Source organism: Lytechinus variegatus, chromosome 3, assembly GCF_018143015.1.
Source record: "Lytechinus variegatus isolate NC3 chromosome 3, Lvar_3.0, whole genome shotgun sequence".
Taxonomy (NCBI): domain Eukaryota; kingdom Metazoa; phylum Echinodermata; class Echinoidea; order Temnopleuroida; family Toxopneustidae; genus Lytechinus; species Lytechinus variegatus.
In genome coordinates this window covers 11373161-11396843 of record NC_054742.1, presented here as the reverse complement: position 1 = coordinate 11396843, position 23683 = coordinate 11373161, and the positions used below count along the sequence as shown (strand labels likewise).

The 23683-nt window shown below is 34.6% G+C and overlaps 1 protein-coding gene across 1 annotated transcript; it reads left to right on the top strand.

Moving 5' to 3' along the window:
- The first annotated feature begins 125 nt into the window (after positions 1-125).
- Positions 126-22778, top strand: LOC121410211 (folylpolyglutamate synthase, mitochondrial-like). Its single transcript, XM_041602140.1, has 12 exons — positions 126-294; positions 6975-7097; positions 9758-9876; positions 10996-11197; positions 11908-11969; positions 16138-16240; positions 17074-17151; positions 17861-18023; positions 19052-19156; positions 19548-19774; positions 20430-20499; positions 20886-22778. The coding sequence occupies exons 1-12, from the start codon at positions 229-231 to the stop codon at positions 21212-21214; spliced, it is 1647 nt and encodes a 548-aa protein (XP_041458074.1). The 5' UTR covers positions 126-228; the 3' UTR covers positions 21215-22778.
- The last annotated feature ends 905 nt before the right edge of the window (positions 22779-23683 follow it).

The following is a 23683-nucleotide window of genomic DNA, read 5'->3' as shown; positions in this document are numbered from 1 at the left end:
CCATCACTAGACTTTGGGTGTGTAGATGGGCGTTATTTTAACATCTACGCATGCGCACTTCTACACGACTTGATTGACAAGAAAGTAAAAAGCACTGTCGCTTAACAGTATATAAATTCTGCTAATTTTGTTGTATCAAAATCAGTTTGTGTTCATGCAAGAACATAAATATACTATATCGCATTGAGAGGAGATTTGCTTCAGACTCCAACTTGCTTTCAAATAGACATGGATTCCATAGAGCCGGGACTAGAGCAATTGATTGACAATCTATCTGAGGAGGAAATTTATAAGGTGAGATGAAAGGCCTACATTTATTTTGAGGAGGACGTTTAGTTTTCGTTAATTAGTTATGGCATTTTATAGTTTTGCTTATTTTTCACAAAACAGTGATATGCGCAACTCAAATAAGACACTCAATGATATCCCTCACTCACTATTTCTTTTGTTTTTTATTGTTTGGATTATACAATATTTCATTTTTTATAGATTTGACCATTAAAGGACAACTTGACTGAATCATATAAGTAAACAATGCTCATTCCATATGTTCAGGGAGTAATAAATCGTTGTTTCACTTGACAATGAGGAGAAAAATAGAATATTCGATATTTCATACAATAAAATACAAAATAAATAGTGAATGGATGACGTCATCAGTCTCCTTATTTGCATATCCACCAGGATGTGCATATAACTGTTTTGTGAAATTAAGGAAAACTTTTAAATGTCATAATTTTCTTAATTTACGTCCGATTTTGATGAAATTGTAATTGCTATGCTTGCTGGATTTTTCTATTGTTATTCAGATCAACTTTTTGTTGGGGTGGACTTGTCCTTTAAGGAACACTTAATATTATGTATTAAAAAGTGATTCAGTTTTAGCATGGCCCTATTATCCTCATATCTGTTACCATATTGAAATCAATGTAAAGTCAAATGCATTACAATTCTTCAGTGAAAACAATCACAGAAGTAAAGAAAGAAAAGGAAACAGGAATTGCGCTAAACAAAATTAATTTGGTAGTGATTGTTTTACCTGATTGCTAAGAAAGCATGCATGAATTCTTGTCAGCAAGCAACCAGAGACCTGACAAGGGACCTAGTAATGAGGGCACTAGCGCACCAAGTGGGAATCGAATCCGGGTCCTCGGAATCCCAAACCCATACCGACTTATACCATGGTCACATTTGCTCTACGGCGGCCGCACGGCGAGTCGAAAACAGCCGTTTTATTCATTTTTATTCAAACCACCTATATTTAGCTGGCACAAAAATGTTAAAACGGCTGTTTTTTACTTGCCGTACGGCCGCCGTAGAACAAATGTGACCATGGTATAAGCTATCGCGCTGATAGCAAATATTGTCTATTAATAACGTGGATCATGTAGATTGCAGCAGTACAGTAACGATGATTAAAATTGTGACGTACTGCGAAAAGAAGATGAAGAATAAGATTCCGGTTTAATTTCTTGCGCACAATGTTTTAAGTATTATTTGTCCCATTATGAAGCAACCATCAAATTGGGGGAAGGGGCTGACCATACAAATAAAATCAAAATCAGATGGTCATTTTTACCAGCCCCCCCCCCCTAGTCTGCAGGCACAGACCCTCATTGGAACTTTGATCAAGAAGTGTGCCTCCACGCAAAGACTAGCACATACAAAACTTGCTGTTCCAGTACACAAGGCATGAGTAGGCTGCACATTCAGACCCTTATTTCGAGTGAAGGTTTGCCCAGCAGACTTCCCCCCCCCCCCGTTTCCGCGGCCCCTGCCCAGGATACCTGTCTACTCCCATTTCACGGCACCGTGTGCCACTTCCTAGCTTCCCATACCGGCCAGATTGAGCATTATTCAGCCTCCTGTCATGGTATTAGAAATACATGTATAAAGCTAAAGCCTACGTATATTAATACGTTTTGGTAAATCGAAAGATTAATCATTTTTAAAGCTTCAGATAACAATCATAAAAAGCATGTTATCGAGATGCATGTATACATGAACACTATCATAAGCATCTTGGTTTTCCACGTATTGGCAATAAAAAGACATCAGGAATGCGAAACAAATTCACGAGTAATGCAGTTTTTGTAATGCCAACAATTAAGTTCTTTTATTAACTCTCCAAATTTTCGGTAGACCTCTACCTTCTTCAGGGAAGATTCGTGAATTGTGACAAGTTTGAATGACAGTTGTTTTTATTAAAGCGTGCGCGATCTCAGCGGGACTAGGGTAACTGCTGCTAGGTGCGCAAAATGCTGTTATTAATGTATATTGCGCGCTTTTTGGTAAAATATCATTAATGACGTAAGTTACGTAATATACGTAACAATAAAAGAATATGATTTAAGTTTTGTAACAATGAAAAGATTTCGTAATAAAAAGAGTGTCTAGCTGAGATCGCGCACGCTGCACATTGCATAGAGAGATCATAATAAACATGAAAGCTGAATTAAGGAAATTAAGGCAAAGAGGAGAAAGATAATGGTTATCTATAGAATGTGAATGGGTTGAGCCAAGACATATCCTTGTTGAGGCCGTTTTCAAACGTGCGGCTTTTGACAATATGTCTCAGCTCAGCCCATTTCCGTTCCTCTGCCGATCTGTATCCTCCGCCGAAGATGCAGACTTTGATATCTTTGACAGAGTGATTAGGGAGGTTGAAGTGTTCGGCCACAGGAAAGTCCTTTTTGTTTTTGGTGATGGAGCTTTTGTGGTTATTGAATCTAGTGCGAAATTTGGTGCTAGTTTCACCAATGTAAGAGACCCCCGGGCATTTGGAACACATTATGCAATATAAGACATTCTGTGTGTCACATGTGTGGTTAGGGGGTGGACAGTAAGAGACTGAGAAATTTTTACTGTGCTGTCGGTAGTTAAGTGAACACTATCATAGTAGAGTTTATTCTTCCCTAATATTATGATTGGGATTTATAATTCCTTATTTTTTTGTTTTTGTTTAAAGTCTCATTTGCAGCCAATGCTCTCTAGTCTATCAGGAAATATGGGTTTTTGTGCACAGTCGGAGAACAATTTTTACTTAAACCAATTACTTTTCTGTATTAGCTGAAGTGTCTAGTTAATGAATCTTAATGATGTTCTATTTGCCAAATCGTGTCTCGTTGGATTTAAAATTGGCAATATTATTTTAGCGGCCATTTTAGGGTATAATGTCGTCATATTTTTACCAAAGGTTGGGAATATTCTAAACAAATGTGCTTGTCACTGTGTTTTTGAGAGCAGAAATTGATTGCAATCGTTTATTGGACAGGCCTAGTGATATATTTGGGGAAAAAATTGCCAAAAGTTTACATGTTTTGCGTTAAATACTAAGAAGTGCATTGCTATCTATTTGTTCTAATGCGTACATTAGTAAATAATACATAATGTCCACTTTCTACACGAAAGAGGATATATTTACGAAAATATTGATATGCTTCATGGCAGTATTTATGTCTTAATTTGTTAACGTAGGGGCAAATGCGTCAGATATTACTCGCTATTGCGCTAATATGAGACCAATAGCAACCTCATCCTTGCAGCCACAACAGTGAAACCAACTACATGCCCTGGCATCGTATTGTTGGTGTACAGCAAGTGATGTGCGTAGCAATAGAAATGTACATTATTGAGATAGTATATAAGGAGTAAAAGCGACTTTTCTACATAATAAAGCAACTTTTATTTTTATGAAACCTCTTCGAAAAGTTAGATGAAAGATTGCTCAGCAGGATACATAGAATCACATTCCACCACCTTAAAACATGTCGAAGAGTTCCCCATCAAGGTACATGTAGCAAAGTCAAATAAGGCTATTTGAATAATGAGATTATTTTATATTTATGTTCATTTATAATTATAAAGCTTAACGCTAGAAGTGATTTTTAGGGCTACCCCTTCAAAGAAACCAACGAAAATCTACTTCGAGCTGCCGATCGGGGAAAATGTGGCTGGACCCCCCCCCCTTATTGGCGAGACTGGATCCGCCCCTGCCCAATCCATTCCTTATTGCGACCCTGTATTCGAAAATATCATATGTTTGGAACGCCAATTTTGGAGAAAGTCGCATATGCAGTGCGTATCAAAAAAAAGTTTACACCTAGAAAAAATCATGTAAAATTATTCATTTGTAATATCCTGAAGGTTTTTCCACATTTTAACGTTGGTACAGATCCATTTAAGCAAATGACGATATAACTGTCGAAAAATATTTCCGCTTGAGTGAGCACCACTTACTTTTGAAAAGTTAGTGAAAAATGATTTGCGCAGAACTTTGAAATAGTTATGCAAATAAAAGTAGACTTTAATCATGAAAAACACGGTTAAATTTGGCTAATAAAATTGATTCGAAGATATCTTTTACTTTTTTAACTTGTTTCATTGCCCAAAACACCATGAAAGAGTGCATTGCGCCCCCACCCCACACACGAAGGCCATCGTGATGGTATTTGCTTTACAATGAGCTGTAATCCACATGAAACGGCTTAGACTTGATGTTAATTTTGTTAATCACTTTCAAGCTTGGGAAAAGTCTGGAGAAGCAAGTATTAAATGAAAAATGAAATGTAAACCCACATTAAATGATAAAAACTTAGTGAAAAAATGATGGAGATGTCTGATATAAACTTTTGATCAGATTCAGTTGTGTCCTCAGATCCAGCTGGCACAAAAAGGGTATAAGTTTGTGCTTAATAAGTGTTTAAATTTTTAATTTTGGTGGCAAAATTGTTCCAAAATGCATGAATGTATCCTTTTATTTCAATTGACTAAAAGTGCAAGGGAAATGTATGAGAAATGTTTCGCAGGATAAGTTCTATTTCGCCCTTTCCCCTCGACACAGCGTGAAAACGAGCATTTCCGCGCAAAAAGATTTCTGCGAGCTTTACAAAAATGGACAGTGCTCGCTCAAGTGCAACATTCTTTCAAAACTTTTACTTTCATTGGATAGATGAGACCCAAACCCAAGAATATTTGTGAAAACATTACCCACATGTTGTATATTTTTTAAATTTCCAGGGCTTTTTCAAAGTGTAAACTTTTTTTATACGCACTGTATAAAGGTAAACGATTCTTTTATTTTGTAAGCATCGAAGAAGGCATTACTGTCTTTACAGTTTACAAGTCACGTTTACAGATGATTTCCATCTCTGTGGAAGCCTTTTCAGGTTACCCATCCCTTTCCGTATTCGACATAAGGAACCCCACTCTAAAAATTCGAATGTTAAATCAACATTTCAAAGGTTGGAGGAGTGAAAACCTTTTCTAAATGTTACATCCAACCTTGTATAAAGCTGAATCCAACATTTTAAGTGTTGGATAGAACCATTTAAAGTGGTAAATGCAACATTTAGAACATTTTTAGAGTGCATGGGGGCGTTCCTGCTATAAATTCACTTTTACTATTTTTTTTTTCAAGAAACCTCTTCATATTTTTCAAAGGGATTTAAGAAGATTTCAAAGACGGGGTCTTATAGCGGGGTCATATAGCTTTCATACATAAGTTGTAGAACAGCTTTATTACTGCGTGAGAAAGGATGTCATTCTATCCGTAACTTGGACTGCATTTTATAATCTATTCAAGGAGTAGTTAAAAGACGCTGGTTGGTTTTTGAGTCGCGTGTTATTATGAAGGTTGTTCCACTTACTGGCAACATAATATTTTGATCGGCTAGATTTCTCGTCAAAACTTGTCAAGATATGAGCTCGGTTTGTACCAAAATTATATAGACAAAATTGTTATTTACTCATTATCTAACAAATATTGACATGTTATTTGTAATGAAAAAAATGTTACTATATAATATAAAATGTAATTTCATTATGATCTAGAATAACAATTCCATGTTCCATTATTTATAAATGATAGCTATTCGATTTTTCACAATTATAATAAACTTATATTATATAATATTTACAAATAATCATATTGTATTATGTATCCTTTATAAGTAAGTTTGCCCAGTTTTCTGTTATTGATAGATGATAATCATTCATTAATGATGACAGCTCATTCTTTATTAATGAATAATTTTCCGCAGTTGTACATTAATTGCAAATAATTTTTTAGTTTTCCATTATTTATCAATAATGATTATTTGTTAAATTATGACATATACTTCATTATAATTATAATAAATATCTTTTTTTAGCTTTATTTATAAATAATCATCACCCTCACACGCACTTGGTTTCATAATTGTATGTCTATTGTGCTATTCGTTGTATTAAGATGTTTGTCTTTGCCTTGTTACTGGTATTTTTTTATTTACAGATTTTTGTCAACTGATTGTTAAGATGTAATTGAATGTAGTATGTGCGGTTTAAAAGGAAATTATGGAAATATTGAAATAATCAAGGTGATATCTCGGGACTACTGATGATAATCCTGAGAATATAGCATTTTACAGAATTTGGAAAAAAATTGAGAGAGTTATTGAGTAACGAATCAATGGCAAAGAAATATTGGAAACATGTTAAAAATAGATTTGATATTTAATTAAGACCGAAGCAAGGATAGAAAGGTGGTAGAAAGATAAAGGTATGGAATAAAAGGCGGGAATAGAGAGTGTCAAGTGGGCAGAGAAAAAAATAGAGATGGGAAAGAGATTTATTCATTCCGAAAGAAATCGATTATATTCATTCAATTTGTTTTATAACTGACGTTTTGTAATCATTTATATTATTATGTACCACAATACCTAAATCTATTTACGTTAAGATATGATTGTTAGTTTTTATGACCAAAGGTTGATGTGGGGATGGGTATTAATAAAATGCTTAAACATTATGGAATATTGAAGAATTATACGCCTCGTGTTGATGCTTGTGATTAAGGTCAATGCTTTCATGTTCACGAACAGCTATTTAGAAATTCTATAACGCAGGTGATTTGTAAATAATACATGGATTGAATTAGAGATATGTCCATTCATTCCTTGGTTTTATTTGTCTTTTTCCATTTTATCCTTCAGTTATTTGTTGAAAAGCACGGGGAGATAAAATATGACAAGCAGACGTATTGCCCAAATAACAAGGATTTCAAAAGATACATCGTTAATGATCACAGAATCTTCTTGGAAAGAGTTGGAGTTACGGTAAGATTTGTCCAATGTTTTGTAATATTATGTATTAGTGTGCGTGGAATCATGAAATCATGCCTATTTGAAGTTTGGAACACTCAATATGACAACCAGACTGTTGTAAAGTTGTGAACAAATTACCAAGTCACATAAATTAGTAGGTTTCAGAAAACTTGTATATATAGTAAACTATTCTGACAAGGATTACAGATTACGAACAGAGTACATTTATTTATGTTTTTTTTTTCATTTCATTTATTTTTCAATAAATGTCAATCAGAATACAAAGCTTAATTGAATCTAAAATAGTATTAATGATTACAAAAGTAAATATAAAAGAAATACAATCTTGAGCGTTACATTTAAAGTGGATGGACCTAAATTAAAGAAAGAGCTTGTTGTGAATATGCCCTTAACAAATAAATACGCAATCAGTCATAGACAACCGGGAATAGAATATAGTAGAAGTAGAGCAAAGCTCGGAGAAAGAACTGCACAAACAAAGACAAAACAAAAGTTGAACAAAGAACTGGGAAACACCGGTTACTAGACAATACAAAAAAAGATAAAAAAGAAGACCCATCTACTATTGCCATTCAAGTTTAAAATGATCAGAGGGGGAAAAATTCTTGTTTTGACGTATGCCATGAACAACATAGACGAGTCTGTCGCAAGGGCATCTGCAGTTGTAAATATAAATACAATGTAATGTGTTTACATGACAGACGGACGGAAGAGCGACCAGTAGTCAAGAGAAAAGTATCAAAAGAAAACGAAAACAAAATTATGTAATTCATGGCAAAGTTTCCCTGATGCCAATCCTTCTGACCGTCCTATAAACTGACCTATACACAAGTGAATGTAAATGAATAAAACAAATAGTATTACAAACTGCTTTCTACACATGGGTTCTATGGGTTCCAATTACAGACTCAAAAGAGGGAAGGAGAGGTCTTCAAGGTCAGTATTGTTCAATTGAAACATAAGGGAACCCAAATGAAAATTGAAAATATCGGAGACTCTTTAAACACTTTTCTCGAAGAAACAAACAAATTAACCGTGGTGCTTAGCGATGTATTCATTTTCTTTGATTCTTGATCTCTTGCTTGAGTGTCCTGATGATGACTGCCCGTCTGAGTCAGCTCCTGTCTCTGAGACAGGAGCTGACTCAGACGGGCAGTCAGTGTCTCTTGATAGACTTAGATATAAATATAACCAGTTTCTAGTGATTTGTTCAAACCCCAAACATTTATAGATGTATCTAGTTAATTCTCATCAACCTTGCAAATGATAACACGATTTTCTTGACATCATATTACATATAACATAGTAATACAGAATACAATCACAACATATCCAGCAAATAAAAATTCACAATGATATCATATTCCTAACATCCAATTACAACATATAACGTGTATAATAAGTACATGTGATTGTTTCTTATTGATTTATAACGATTCCGATTTTGCCAATGTGGAATCACAAGACACAGACTATCAGGTTGTCCTCAACAAGACCTTTGTGGTATTAATCGAGAGTTGATTGGACAAAGTCGTTATACTTTTGTGCAGTATCTATTGTAAGTATTAGCTGTTGAATAGTGGAAGCTTCTTATTTAGTATCAAATTTGAGATAAATCTACATTATTCTCCTCCCATAGAGCTAATTGTCAAGATTTTTAGATTTCTAGTATTCTTGGAAAGTATTCTGAAGCATACGCCCCTGTAACTATAATTGGATAAATACCTCATATTGCATGTGTCTTGCTTCGTCTCATTTTTTCTTGGAAGAAGTCTTACCTTCTGGCGTGGCCAGTGTAACAGTTCTACCCCATTCAAGTCTCCTTTCATGGTCATACGGCTTCCCTAATCCTAAGAAATCTGACTCAGAAGTGCACTCTAAAAAAAGTTTACCCAATATAGTAAAATTAGAACATGCCTGTTTGTTGAGTAAAAAGATACCAAATATTATGCCATTTTTACGAAATGTTGCGTCGAAATTCACTCTTCAAACATGCATTTTGCCCATTATTAGAGAAAAAATTACCCAGCAAACACGCATGTTCCCTTTCTACCAAAAAGTGGGTAAATTTTTACTCCCTGTTTTTAGAGTGTATAACATGAGTAGTGTAGCGTTTGACCATGGACCTTTTGGTCCATGCTCGAAAAAGACTTTTTTTACTGGACGTTTTCTGCTTCCTTCCTAGGAATTTTGTTCAGAACTTTGGAATGTTTTACTTCTGCATTCATAACAAAATTCATAAATGACATACATTTTCAAAAACAGCATTGCATGCATTACCAATAATATGGACAGATTATTACATTATAATCAATACACATTTATAATCACACCGTTTTTTATTATCACATGACGCGTACAGTAATTATAGTCATTTCTTGACAATACGGTATAGGTTTCAGTTTTTTTTAAATCACATAGGCCTATACAAGAATCAGATAGATAAAAAAAACACGCGATACACACACACTTTTTCTCTATTTGTTGAAAACAATGTTATGTTTTGAAAGGAAACGACTGTTAAAAAAATGAAATCTCATTCAAATTAGTTTCGATTATATATCAAGTTTCAAATAAAGATCTGTGGAGGGCTATTCTTGATATTTGTTTAGCTTCTATGATGATCAATCCGGTATACATATTTTTCTTAGAGACAAGATTTGGACTCTTTGTCATGCATCCATGTAGCCGGCACCAAGGGAAAAGGTTCAACATGCGCTATGGCAGAAAGGATTCTGAGGAATTATGGTTACAAAACAGGTCTCATAAGGTAAGTTTCAAAATAAATGGAACCCTTTTGTATTTTTTTAGTATTGACTGCAATTCGACAATCTTTACAAACTCGATTTCATTTTTTATACCCCGTCCATGGAAAGAATATTTGAGGAGGCCTATATGGATGGCAAGGAAGTAAGACTTTTCTTGAGAGGGATTTTATAGGCTGATCATCATGCATATTTTTGACATATCATATCAATGTTTGATTTATAACTCTTTTAGGTATCTCACTATGAATTCATAGTACTCCGCTGCGATCTTCCAAAAAACATGAAAATAATAAAAGGTACAATAATAGTACAATAGAATCACCTCAAAAGAATTTGCCTAGCGCCTACACAGGTACGGAAGCTTACATGTTGGTGTCAACTAGATTACGATTTAAGGAGACGAAAAGACGAATTGTTGGAAATCAGCGAGTTAGCTTGTTAAGGACAAGAAGACGAGATGATGAGATGGTGAAATTTGGCAAGTCGACATGTTTAAGACGAGAATTTAAATACCGCCCATACTATTTATATCAGTGATTCATAAAACGATACTTAACTTCAAAATTTTGTAACTTTCTTGTTTTACGTCAGATTTCGTTGAAAATTGACACATTGTTATAAATTGTACTCTACCTATTCAGATCAATTTGATATTATGAGCAAACGTGCGTTGACGTATCCCCTCCCTATAGTCGATCTGACATTTTCCGAACCTAGAAATGTTCTTTCCGATGAAGTTTTTTTCTTGATTCATGTTCCTATGGGGTCATAGAACAAATTCAGCTTGGTTGCCCAAAGTTGCCGTTTGGGCAATTTTGCTAATTTGCATAAATCCAAAATGGCTGCAAGATGCCATCTTGAAAACCTAACTTTTGAACCCCTGTCCACAAAATGATGAGTAATGACTCGTTTTAGGGGTTTAGAGATGTGTAGAACTGATTTCTGTAATCATTTTTGCAATATAAGGTCGTCTTCAGGTCAAATCCAAGATGGCCGCCAGATATCTGCTAATCTGCTAATGAGTTCCAGGAAGTAAAATTTTATTTTTCTCCTGCTTGTAAGCTTAGAACTTTAAAGTAAATCCATAAAATAATTTCTCCTTTTATTTTATTTTATTTTAGTTCTCCCCCTCTGTTAGAAGTACGCGAGCGAGTACGAATCAATGGGGCACCAGTTTCCAGGGGCAAGTTTGGAAAATACGGATTAGAATGCTTAGAATTGCTAAAGAAGAACAAGGGAAAGTATGGTAAATCGTTCGTAGATATGCCAGGAACATTTTCGATATTCAGCATCGTTGCATATTACACACTCGTCAAGGAAAAGGTAAGTTCGCTGTCCAATTTATACATTATCTGCACATCATTACGAAGTTTTCTTTCAAACACTCTTACATCTATTCTAGCACGCATACCGTCTTTCTTTTTTCCCCAATATACATTTCAAAACTGTCAAAGTTTACACCTTCATGAGGTCACACAAACACACACCTGCAAAACCTCAATTTTTATTTTATTTTATATAATATGCGCGAATAAGTTGCCAAAAAGGACTTCATCAGCGTGATTTATAATGAAATAACACTAAAGATGAAATGATATACTCGATTTTAGTACAGAAATTGAACCCCGGTCTTTTCATTTGGGAATTCAGGTGCCTATAGCACATCACCTTAATCACTTTTTCCTCCTTTCTCCCCCCCCCCCTTTCTCTTTCTCTCTCTCTCTCACTCCTACTGCTTACGACATCACCTAATCATATATTTTAAAACATTTATTTGTTTATCATTCATCACCGCTATTATAATTGTAATAGAATAATCATTATAACAATTCACTGCAATATTGACAATGCTCCTTAAAAAAATAAAGCGAACCCGGTTTGAATGATAAATAAATTTCCTTTTCAAATTTATTTTAGATTTTTGTCATTTCTGTACAAATTTTCTATTCAAAATTATTATATGTGAGATACCAGAGATTTCAGAGATAGAAATAAAGCATGAGAGTTTTGATAATAATTGCTCATCCATATAGGTTGATGTAGCTGTTGTGGAAGTTGGACTTGGAGGTGAATACGACTCAACTAATTCTCTTTGGTAGATACCAATGTCATTCAATCTTAATAAGAATTCAATAAATCAAATTTTTAAAGGAATATGACCATTCCGACCACAATTCGTTTTATTTGGGTGTTTGTTTTCCTCTATATAGTGAAAATTGACCATTACGGTATAGAGAGCATACATATATATAGGGGAAGGCGGGGTAAGTTGAGCATAGGGGCAAGTTGAGCCACCAGCCCCAGGCCAATAATGAATGAGTCAGACATTGTGGTGGTGTCATGTATTGATGACCCATAGCATAACCCCTAACCCCACCACATTGCTTTCAACTTTGAAACAAAAAGTAGTTTTTTAGGGGGAAAAATATGAATTTCAGCCAAAAAAGTAAAAAAGAGTGTGAAATAGATAAGTGCTTTATAAACACACACGTTTTTAAATAATAAAGACATGATAACAACATTTTTAGTCCAGGTATGGATCTTCATTCTTGTCATAGTCTTTTATAATTATGATGGATGCATAATAAATGTGTGGATACAAAATTATCGCACGAAGTTCGGACTGGGGTAAGTTGAGCCAAACAGCATGGGGCAAGTTGAGCCATGGTAATTCCTATGGTAATGTATCTTAAAAACAAACAAACCATAAAAATCGATTGAAATGCTGGCTGAAAGGAGCAAATTTACATGACTGCTCTTTTCCTTTCAAAGAATGTTAGTATTTATAGAGAATTAGCAAGTGAAAAGACTTTAAACAAAAAATTGACATGCTGGTTCTCCCCTTATACATTTTGTACATAGTTTTTGTGGCTCAACTTACCCCAGAAGGTGGCTCAAACTTACCCCATATATGGGGCAAGTTGAGCCATTTGACATCGTTTTTTTCAAAGGTCACGATGACTTTCAGTGTGGGGATAGAAAGTTATATATAGGTGGAAAATATTTCAGAAGAATTAAATTTCAAGGCAAGGTACTTATTTCGACAAGATTATTAATCATATCAATTCTAACATGCAAAAAGCAAAATCTGTCACAACTAATTACCCCGCCTTCCCTATTATATTAACGAGTACACACCTAGCTACAAATAATGCGTCAAGCATTTCATTTTATTTGACTGCAGGATAAAAGAGCATAGGTGTCGTAACCGGGGATCAAACCTCGGACTTTTCCATGTATAGCCATGCGCCTTAAACCATCGGGCCACTGTATATTCATGTGATGTAACCGTTTACAATAGAATGTTTTCTTGAGCTGGTATTTATAAAAGGAAATGGGTGGAAGTTTAGTTTGAATTGCGAATGTTGAACTAATTTAGCAAATACTTCGAAATATGTATTGGGCCGATTTTTCCGGACCCGAATGTGCACAATAGGGGTAAACATTGTTTATAACATGCATTCCTAACACTGGGAAATTAGAGGTAAATTTCTGTTATCAGAAGAATGATAGTCATTCTAACTGTAGAGTAACATTACCTGTAACAAGCTGTACGTTTTCATTATTTAGTTAAACATTTCCGCCCTGAAATCTCGATTACAATTTAAAAAAATTTAAATGAAGAGGCAGATGGTGATTTCCCCCACAGATACCAAAGAAACATGCGAATATAATGCCTCGATTTTTCATGATTGGTTCCTTTACCGCAAAACCCTGACTCAATCAGTATAGGTGAAACATTTTTCCTTATCGATCGTGGGATACAAACCAAACAAACCAATGTCATTACACATGCTGTTCGTGGTTTGAACTAAATTTCTACATTTTTTTTGCTGACTTGTTTGTTTTTTATGCGAAATTATACATGTACAAGAGCTTTGGCAACCCTTTTATTTAACTATTTTGTGAAAGAAATGGATGAAGAGAACAATGGTAGGCTTAGCTAAAAATCAAGGTTCCCCAGACCTATCTGCCCTTTGGAAAATTTGGTGATGCCGAAAAGATGTGTCTGCCGCGGATCGAACCTGAGCCCCAAATGGCATTTTTTGAGCACCATAATACCCCTCAAAAAAGTTTAGAGATCTTTGTTTAGCCTTTAATTCCTCCCAACTCCCAATTTTACACAATGAATATTTTACATTATTCAAAAGATCATTTAATCCTCTTTAAAATGATACCATACATGTTATGATAATGCCATCACGAAAAGAGCGGGATTCAAAAGTGTTGGATGGGGTCTGAATTGAAAAGCTGCAAAACGAGCAGAAATAGTCATGAAGGGTCAATACTGAACATGATTCTTTGTCTGTGTCAAGAGAGGTGAAAATCCATTCAAATCAAGCCCCTGATGGTTCTGTGAGATAACATGGGGTGAGTCATGGATTGAAATACCCATGCATTTTATTTGTTTATGTGTTTGCTTGTGCAGAGTTGTGTTTGATTTCTAGTTAATGTTGCTGTTAAGGTGCATGAAAAGAAGTAAAAGAAACCGCTGAGAAACTCATTCCGGCCCGAAAATATGGAATGATCTTCCGAATCCTTGTCAGCAATTAGCTTAAAAATTAAGATAAAAAATGATTTTATCATCCTATGCTTGAATATCCTTATACCTTATATTCCTTTTGATCTTAAGTTAACATGAGTAATGTGCAACTGTTGCGGCATTATTTTCTTTTATCTCTCCCTCTCTCCATCATACATTGTTGTACGCTCTATTTGCTCGGTAAACTCGGTAACTCATGCCCGCCTGCGCGCCTTCCTGCTCACGTCTCCCTCTCTCGTTTTCTTCCCGTTTTCATCCCTTCTTCTCTTCTCCTCTCTTTTCCTAGCCCTTCTTATCTTTGTATAGTATTTTGTGTATTGTATATATTTATATGTCCACAAGCGTATCCCGCCACAAGCATGTGCTTCTTGGGACCTACGCCTTCCTCTGTACACATAAGTTGTATATATTTATATCCTTTATGAAAATTGATTTCATGTGAATTCTTTTTAACAAAATTGAAGAAATTTTGTAAAATCGAGGAAAATAAATGTTTATTTGAAATGAAATGAAACGTCACCACTGAAAAAAGAACAGTGACTTTCAATATTGTCCCATTTTGCAACTTTTGAATTTTGACCTTGCAACACATTTCAAGACACTGCACCTCCATGTGAAATTAAAAAGAATTAAATGCTCTATTCATTAATATTAATTACACACTGATATTTACTACACACTTCTGAGGAATTATCGATCAAAGTCAAAAGAAACCGCGGAGAAACTCACTAAAGGCCTGGGGAGCGTTTCATGAAAGGACTTGTCGGACGTTTTATCCGACAAGTCCTGTTTTATCCGACAGTTAATATAGTAACAGTGCTTCTCAACCAATCAGAATCCAGGAAAGTTGTCAGATCTGACAACTTGTCGGACGAAAATATTGATGAAACGCCCCCTGGTCACACCGCCCGAGCGTTGTTGGAGCGGTCGTGGAGCGGTAGGGAGAGAGGGTCGAATTTCGCTCACAAAATTGGGGGAAAAATCGGAAAAAAAAACAACAATCGAAATCGAAAATGGTGAACGGTAGCGAGCGGTGATGATTTTTTCTCTCCGCTCCACGACCGCTCCAACAACGCTCCGGCGGTGTGACCATACCTTTAATCACCACGGAAAAGGAACAGTGACTTTCAATATTGTGTCATTTTGCAACTTTTGAATTTTGACCTTGACCCACATTTTAAGATACTGCACCTCCATGTGAATCATATCATGTAGGGTATCATTTTAAAGAAAATTAAATGTTCTATTCATTAATATTAATTACACATTGATATTTACTAAAAACCGAGGAGGGATTAGCTATTAAAGTCAGATTTCCAAACTCTTTTTTGAGGAGTTTATATATATATATATACATATATGATGAGAGATCGCAATAAAATTACGTTAACTATAACTATAAGTAAATAATTATAAATGTTAATCATAATCTAACCTAAAACTCCTAAGCGTAATTCTATAGTACTATACATTATATATATATATATATGTGTGTGTGTGTGTGTTTGTACATACCATGTTCACTCCTTCTGATTTCCTTGCCTGACGAAGGCCGATGATGGCCAAAAGCTTGTAATAAAAAAAAGAAAACCTGAGAGCTACGTCTCACTCGTCGTTATTTCTGTCTTCCAAGTTTATCTACACTAAATGATGAGTACCTGCACTACTCGTTGTTATATATATATTTCTTCCTCTTAACTTTAACACATTTCCTCTGCAGGTCTCCGATTGTTACTGGAGTTTCTTCCCTTGCCATTGAACATGCCTCTCTTCTCGGCAACACACTGGCTGAAATTGCCTGGCATAAAGCGGGTATATTTAAGGTAAATTTACATTTTTATTTACTTAAATTATTAGTTTCTTCGAATAATGATATTTAAAGGGGTCGTGATGATAGTGCTTGATATTATAATTTTATGTAGGTTTATTTAGGTCAAGTCCACCCCTGAAAAATAAAGTCAAACCAGCATAACGCTGACAATTTCATATATCGGATGTAAAATAAGAAAGATGTTTTTATTTTTACAGTGATATGCACAACTCAGTGACATGCAAATGAGACAATCGATGATGTCCCTCACGATTTTTTTCTTTTTTTCTTTCTTTTTTTTACTGTTTGAACTATACAATATTTCATTCTTTTTACAGGTTTGACAATAAGAACCAACTTGACTGTACCCTAAAATATAAAAAATGCTAATTCCACATTTTGCAGGGAGGAATTAATCATTGTTTCAATTGACAATGAGAAGAAAATTACAATATTCATATTTCATATAATCAAATACAAAAGAAATAGGGAGTGGATGACGTCATCAGTCTCCTCAGTACCGACCAGGATATAAGCAGAACTGTTTTGTGGTATTAAGCGAAGTTTAAAATGTCATAACTTTCTTCTTTTACATCCAATTTTGATTAAATTTTCAGTGTTATGCTTGTTAGATATTTATCTTTTCATTATTATTTTTTTAATTAACTTTTTTGGGGGATGAAAATGTCCTTTAACGCAAATGACATATATAAGTGAACAAATTAGGAGAAATACATTGATAACCTACGGTGAGAGAGGGAGAGAGCGGGGGAGAGAAAGGGAAAGTGAGAAGGAATAGAGATAATTTTTTTAGACTTCATATTCTTACAAGAATTTTTTTTTCAGGATGGTCGACCTGCCTTTACAGTTCCTCAGAGGGAGGAAGCAATGGAAGTACTTATTAATAGAGCAAATGAACGAAATGTAAGTCACATATAGTAGAATTATCAAAGGCCTATAACAAACGTAAACATCGAATTGAGCTTTGAAAAACAATATACGTGAAAAACAAAGTTATTTGATACAATGGACACCATAAATAAAGTAAAAATACTTGAAGATTAAGACAATATTGGTTATCAAGACCAAACGTGGTATAACATTTTAAACATGATTTGAAATAAATCTTTATTGTCTTTGAGCGCCATCCAATTCATTAATCTTTTTTAAGTATCAAATACAATGAATTTATTTTATTTGAATATAGCGAATCCAAGTACGATCTCTTTGATAGACTGCTGAATTAGTTAAGAATAAAATATTCTCAATTCAGAGAAAATAATTTTGTAATTTGTGTGAAAATTGGTCTTGTAACATTGGTGATCTGATTGGGCTTTTAAAATGTATACACTTAAATGTGAATGAATCTTCGGTAAAATTTGTATGATCTATATGAGAAGGATTTGTTTATCATGGGGACACGGTACATTATGCCAATTTCTTTACTTTGCACTTTAAGTATTTCACTACTGTTCTAAGATAATACCGAACGTCATTTATTGTCAAACACTAGAATCTGATATGTCTTCCATGATATCTTTTACATGTTAATGACTTAAATCAATCAATTTAGGTGTGTTGCATATCAATACCCATGATCAAAAACAGTAAATTATCATTCCCTTCTATTCAGACGACGTTACAACTATGCCCTCCACTGAGTGCTTATGAATTTAATGGCGACAGTGTCCAGTTAGGCCTCGCTGGAAAACACCAACGATGTAATGCTGCTTTGGCTGTTCAGCTAACTAAAACATGGCTCGAGGAGAAACATCCAGGGAGAGTTCAGTTCCAAGGTATTAAAGAATGCGTTTATAAAAAGCAGACATCCCGTCCAATTAAAGATACTCTTGATATCTAACAGTTTTATTTAATAATCAATATGATTAATTTCTATTATTTGTCAAAGACGGCAACAATATTCCAAATCAAAAATTCCATTTTAGATGCTCTCTATCTATAAAGAACCTAATGGTAACGCATTGCTTACATCAGACCAGCGAACGTTATTTCCTCCAACAAATTCGAAGGAATATTACAATGATTCCGAAAATAAAGAGGAAAAGAGAATGGAGATAAGCCCAACATGCCTTCAGTTGGGAGTGATAACTTTTGTTTAGGGGTGTAATTTTTTTTCAGGAAACTTTTTTCTTTTGCTTGTAAATTTTTTGGAACGAAATGCACCCCATTTTAAAAGTAATGAATCCACGATTATTTATGTTCATTAATTCAAAAATTCCCCTTAAACATTAATAAAAAAAAACTGTAGGCCTACTGTTGTCATGGTAGAAATTGACCTTAGCCTCGGGGTCGGAAATATTGAAGTCCTTGGCCTTATCCTCGGTGTTAGAAATATTGAAGTCCTTAGCCTTGGCCTTGTCCTCGGTGTCAGAAATATTGAAGTCCTCAGCCTTGTCCTCGGCGTCAGAAATATTGAGGTCTTTAGCCTTGGCCTTGGCCACGGGGTCGGAAATATTGAAGTCCTTCCACTTGGTTTTGGCCTCGGGGTCGGAAATATTGAAGTCCTTGGCCTTGGCCTCGGTGTCAGAAATATTGAAGTCCTTAGCCTTGACCTTGGCCACGGGGTCGGAAATATTGAAGTCCTTGGCTTTGGCCTCGGGGTCGGAAATATTGAAGTCTCAGACCTTGCCACAAGGTCAGAAATATCGAAATTCTTGGTGTTGGCTAAATTCTAACCTTGTGTATAGCCTTGTGTACAAAGTATGTTTATCGTTAGGATGAAGATTATTATATAAAATATATACAATCAGGCCTACTGATATATTTTGAAGAAAATTTTTCACTAATATATCTTTATTTGCAGTAATAAAATCAACTATTGATGACTGTGCGATCAACGGTGATAATATCAATGAATGCAATGTTCCCAGTGCGACGCCGTTTGTAATCCCAGACGAATTCCTACAAGGTGATTATTACTTCATTCATGATTCATTGATTCAAATTTGTATAACATAGTAACGAGTATTCGTTATCCGATTTAATGAACTTAATGTTTGTTCATTACTTGAAATTGTTGGCACTGAGCATGTTGAATAGTTTTGAAATGATACTAAATTAATGGCTCCATTTTTCTGCCGTGAATTGAGATTGAAATAAAGATATATTATAGTGTAGAGTATACAAGATGATAATTGGCGGGGATTTGGGTGCGGAGGGTTTTGCTGAAAAACACTTTTAATGCGTAAAAAATGAATTGTACCGTTTTATTTCTCATTATTAATAAATCAGTTACTGATACTCTTGAGAATAAATTATTTACTGATTATGGTGATTTATGATTTGTATGTTTTGTTCAGGATTCGCGTTAGCTAAGTGGCCTGGACGTAACCAAACAATCCGAAAACCTGGAGTGACTTACTATATTGACAATGCCCATACCAAGGATAGTGTCGCATTCTGTAAGAATTGGTTTGACGAAGAAGCATCAAATGAGGCAAAGACGATCCAAGGAGTTGTCAAGAAAATACTTATCTTTAATCTAGGAGGAGATAGAAATGCCTTCAACATCATGCCACCACTTGTGGTACGTTACTTTCATTCATTTTAATCATGTTAATTACGTTTGCCGAAATCTGCACATATTTATTCAAATAGTGACAATAATAACGTCATTTACCCAGGGTAAGTTGTGAAACCGCCCTATCTGATCGCTCTGCATAACATGTTATCATTGACCCTCTCTATTCTAAATCTAGAGTTCCTAGCATGCATGATGGCCCGAGGATACCATCTCTTGTTTGTTATGACTCGGTCAGGAATCGAATTCATCACCTCTCATTCATGAGGCGGATGCGCGTCTATGGGCCCTTAAATATGAATTATTCTACTTGATGTTTGTCCTTACTTTACTTACTGTATAATGAAAATATCTTCAAAATTTACTGATGCATTTATTCGGCGCAAGTGTTGTGACTGAAAATATGTATTTTGAAAAATATATCGAAGTATTTACTGAATTAAAATAGGGTGAAAAATTTTAGGATTGAACGAAATATATCGGGCCTTGCGTATAAAGAAATCAAAGAAGAACACATAACATTTTGCATTTACCCTGATGAATTTTAGTAAATTTCTATTTCTTTAGCTATAATCTTAAAATTCCACAGAAAATAAATGATTTCCTTTTAGGAAAATGCCAATTTAATTTTACCACATTTTCCATCTATTTCATTATTCAGGAATACGGATTTGATGCTGTAGTTTTCTCTGTAATGAGGACTGTAGAATATCAAGAAAATGAAGTAAGAGGTAGGTCATCACCTGTTGATCTATTTTAGTTGTTTTATTTCAATGCGTCTTGACTTGGATTAGAAGTAAACACGACAAGAATGGACAGATCTATATGTTTCGTTTTGTAAGTGCGGGGGCTGACCCGAAATTGAGGGTGCTGAGCAAGCAAAAAAATCACAATCAGATGGTCATTTTTACGTTTTTGGACATTGTTTAGAAAAAAGGGTGCGGTCTGAAGCCCCCGCAGCCAATATGACATACGCTTTTCATGATGGAGAGTTAACAAAAATATCACAATACTATAAAGATATTTCTTTAGAATCCTTCCTCGTATCTGCTTTCAATAAAGCGTTTTTCTTTAAAAAAAAACACTAAGAGTTTCATTTATTGTAAAACTTACACAGATTACAAATCCAATGACTCGTTGGATGATCAGTTGATGAAATGCCAGCAGCATCTAGCAACCTTCAAGAAGCTTCAAGCTGAAATGTGCAATTCAGTCTCCGGTCAATCACCAATCTTCAAAATAACATCTTCTGCTACAGCAGCTCTTCAATGGATTTTAGGTTCTCGTCTTGAAAAAGATGGTAAGGAGACGGCTGAATTGCCATATGGGGAAGGATTCATGCAAGAAGCTGACCATCTTCAGGTTCTGGTCACCGGCAGTAACTTCATGGTAGGATCGGTTATTCATGTAATCCAACCAAATATGCTCGAAAATATCAAATATTGATATTCATAGTATATGAATATCGAGAAATAAAACGATGCAAGTGCTTCATGTTAAAACAAGTACCGAACAAAGGTACTTCTTATTTTATTTTTACATTGGGTCTCCATGGTTTTTCGTGATAATAAAATTTACACATTTTCATTCAGTTTCAACACTTGCATCAAGACTTGATGGTGGGAGGCTTTTCTGTTCATTATTGTAGTACCATGTGATTTATCTCATTTTGAAATTCATGATTTTCTGTTTTTCTTTAATTGTTTTTTTTCCTACGAAGTTCTCTCGGTAAAATGAATAACGAACAATAATATTTTCATGTTCTTTATTTGTCCTTCATGCATAATGTCTTCTCTGGGCCCTAATGAAATAAAAAGAATATTGTTGACAATACTGCTGACATTACTGCTTACAAGTCGAATAGTGGAAAATATGTGCCGGAAAATGATATTTAACCGATGTGCACATATACCTTCCCATGCCCTTAACCTATTTTGTTTTCAAATTTATAATTTGTAATCTAAATTTTTATATTGCATTTATTGCTTTACTTTAATTGCTAAATTGATTGACATATGTCTATTGTATGGAATATAAGTTTGTTAGAAATGAGCAATGATAAAAACTGAAACTAAACCTTCTTAAATTCCTATCACTATAAAGGGCCAATTTTTATATCATATGCTATTCCACCGAGTTTCAATTTTATGATCTAATGATACATGATATTATTTGTTCGGTATTCAATATCGTAACAATGACATTTAATATATAGTTTATAGAGTCGTGTATTTACAGTAGTATACAGTGTGTCCCAGAAAAAAGGAAATAGGGTTTCCCACATATTCTTCCTTCAAAGGCAAATTAATTATGATATGCCATTTACATCTTCGTATAATTCAATTATTCCTCTACATTTGATACCTAATATGCGACGAACAGTTCTCGCATTAACGAGCGAGACGAGTTTTAAAATTTCAATGTCAAAATCAGTTTGCGCAGAAGAATTTGACAAGATTGATTCTTGACACGACAGCCGTGTTTATTTGACAATTGACTAATTAGCATTTATTTAGCATTCTTTGTTAAGTTTCTCTCGCTGATTCCTGGAATGAGGGGTCACGCGTGTATCATGTGTTAAAATATAAGTGAAAAATATCAAATTAAGATATTTTCGAATGTTGGGTTGGGTCGAATGAACATCATGTGTCTTCCTGTTGTAATTAGGCTCATGGCATCCTGAATGTGGATTAAGATTAACACTTGAGTTTCTGCGCAAATTGTTTCTGATAGGCCTTAATATTTATTATCTGTAACCTGCCATGCGTGAATGATTTGATAAGCTGTTGGTCTCAAATTAAAGATGAGATTCCACGTTTACCATAAGTATCAAATTCATACTAAAAACATATTAAATAATTGTGAAATCTATCTCATCTCTGAAAACAGTTTTTGTGGGTCACACTATAGAGTAAGTTAGTTCACAGTGTGCTAAGGCTTTCTCTTTTTTACTTGAAAGTGTGTTACATAAATTCAACTGCAGCAAGTTGATTCTGCAACACACATTTCATCACCCCCTCTCTTTCTCTCTTATTCTGTAATATTTTTGCCCTAAAAGTACTTTGTGACATACTTGATAAAGATTTTTGTGCTGTGTAATTATTATCATTTCAAATCATAGTCATCATGGCTTTTCTGAAATTTAATAACTAATTGAAAACATACATTCATTATAATATACCAGTGAATAATTTCTTAATACTTATTAAATAAATGAATATATATATATTTCGATGTATTCCCTTTGAATGATTATTTTGTGTTATAATATATATTTAAACAAATGATGGTTATAATTATAAAACATTTAATTTTCATCATAAGTGTATGAGAGCTGAAATGTAATAAATCATTGTGTGTTATGTGTCATGAAACACGAATCAGATAATCTATTGACTAAAAAATCAACTCTTCATTATCTTTTTACATCTTTATATTTCATGAGTTCACGAATGAATGGGAATGGAATATTACAGTACAATAAATTTGAGATTATTCTCTTTTTCTAAATCTATTCTGAATTGATTATGTGAGCCCTTTGGAACATGCTAGGCCAGGGGTGGTGATCCTGAGGGGGCGGGCACAGTAGCCCCACTTTTTGAAACACTGTAAAGTGCCCTTTTTACGCAAGAAAAATTCCCCCTCAAGAATGTGTACTGTGCCCCTTTCACCTGAGGACGACCCGTTTTAGATGCTACCAAGTGCCTAGCTGTCTCGCGTAAGTGCAAATTTTTACAAAAATGCCCACCTCACGAACATGTTCTATACCCCTTTCAACTGAAAAGGACCCGTTTTTGTGTTTTACGAGTGCCCCTTTGCCCTCTGATAGGTGCCTGTTCTTCATATCAGTTAAGTTGTCCTTAAAAACCGCTCTTTTTCGTGCCCGATGAGTACCCGGTTTCTTTATCGTTCTGC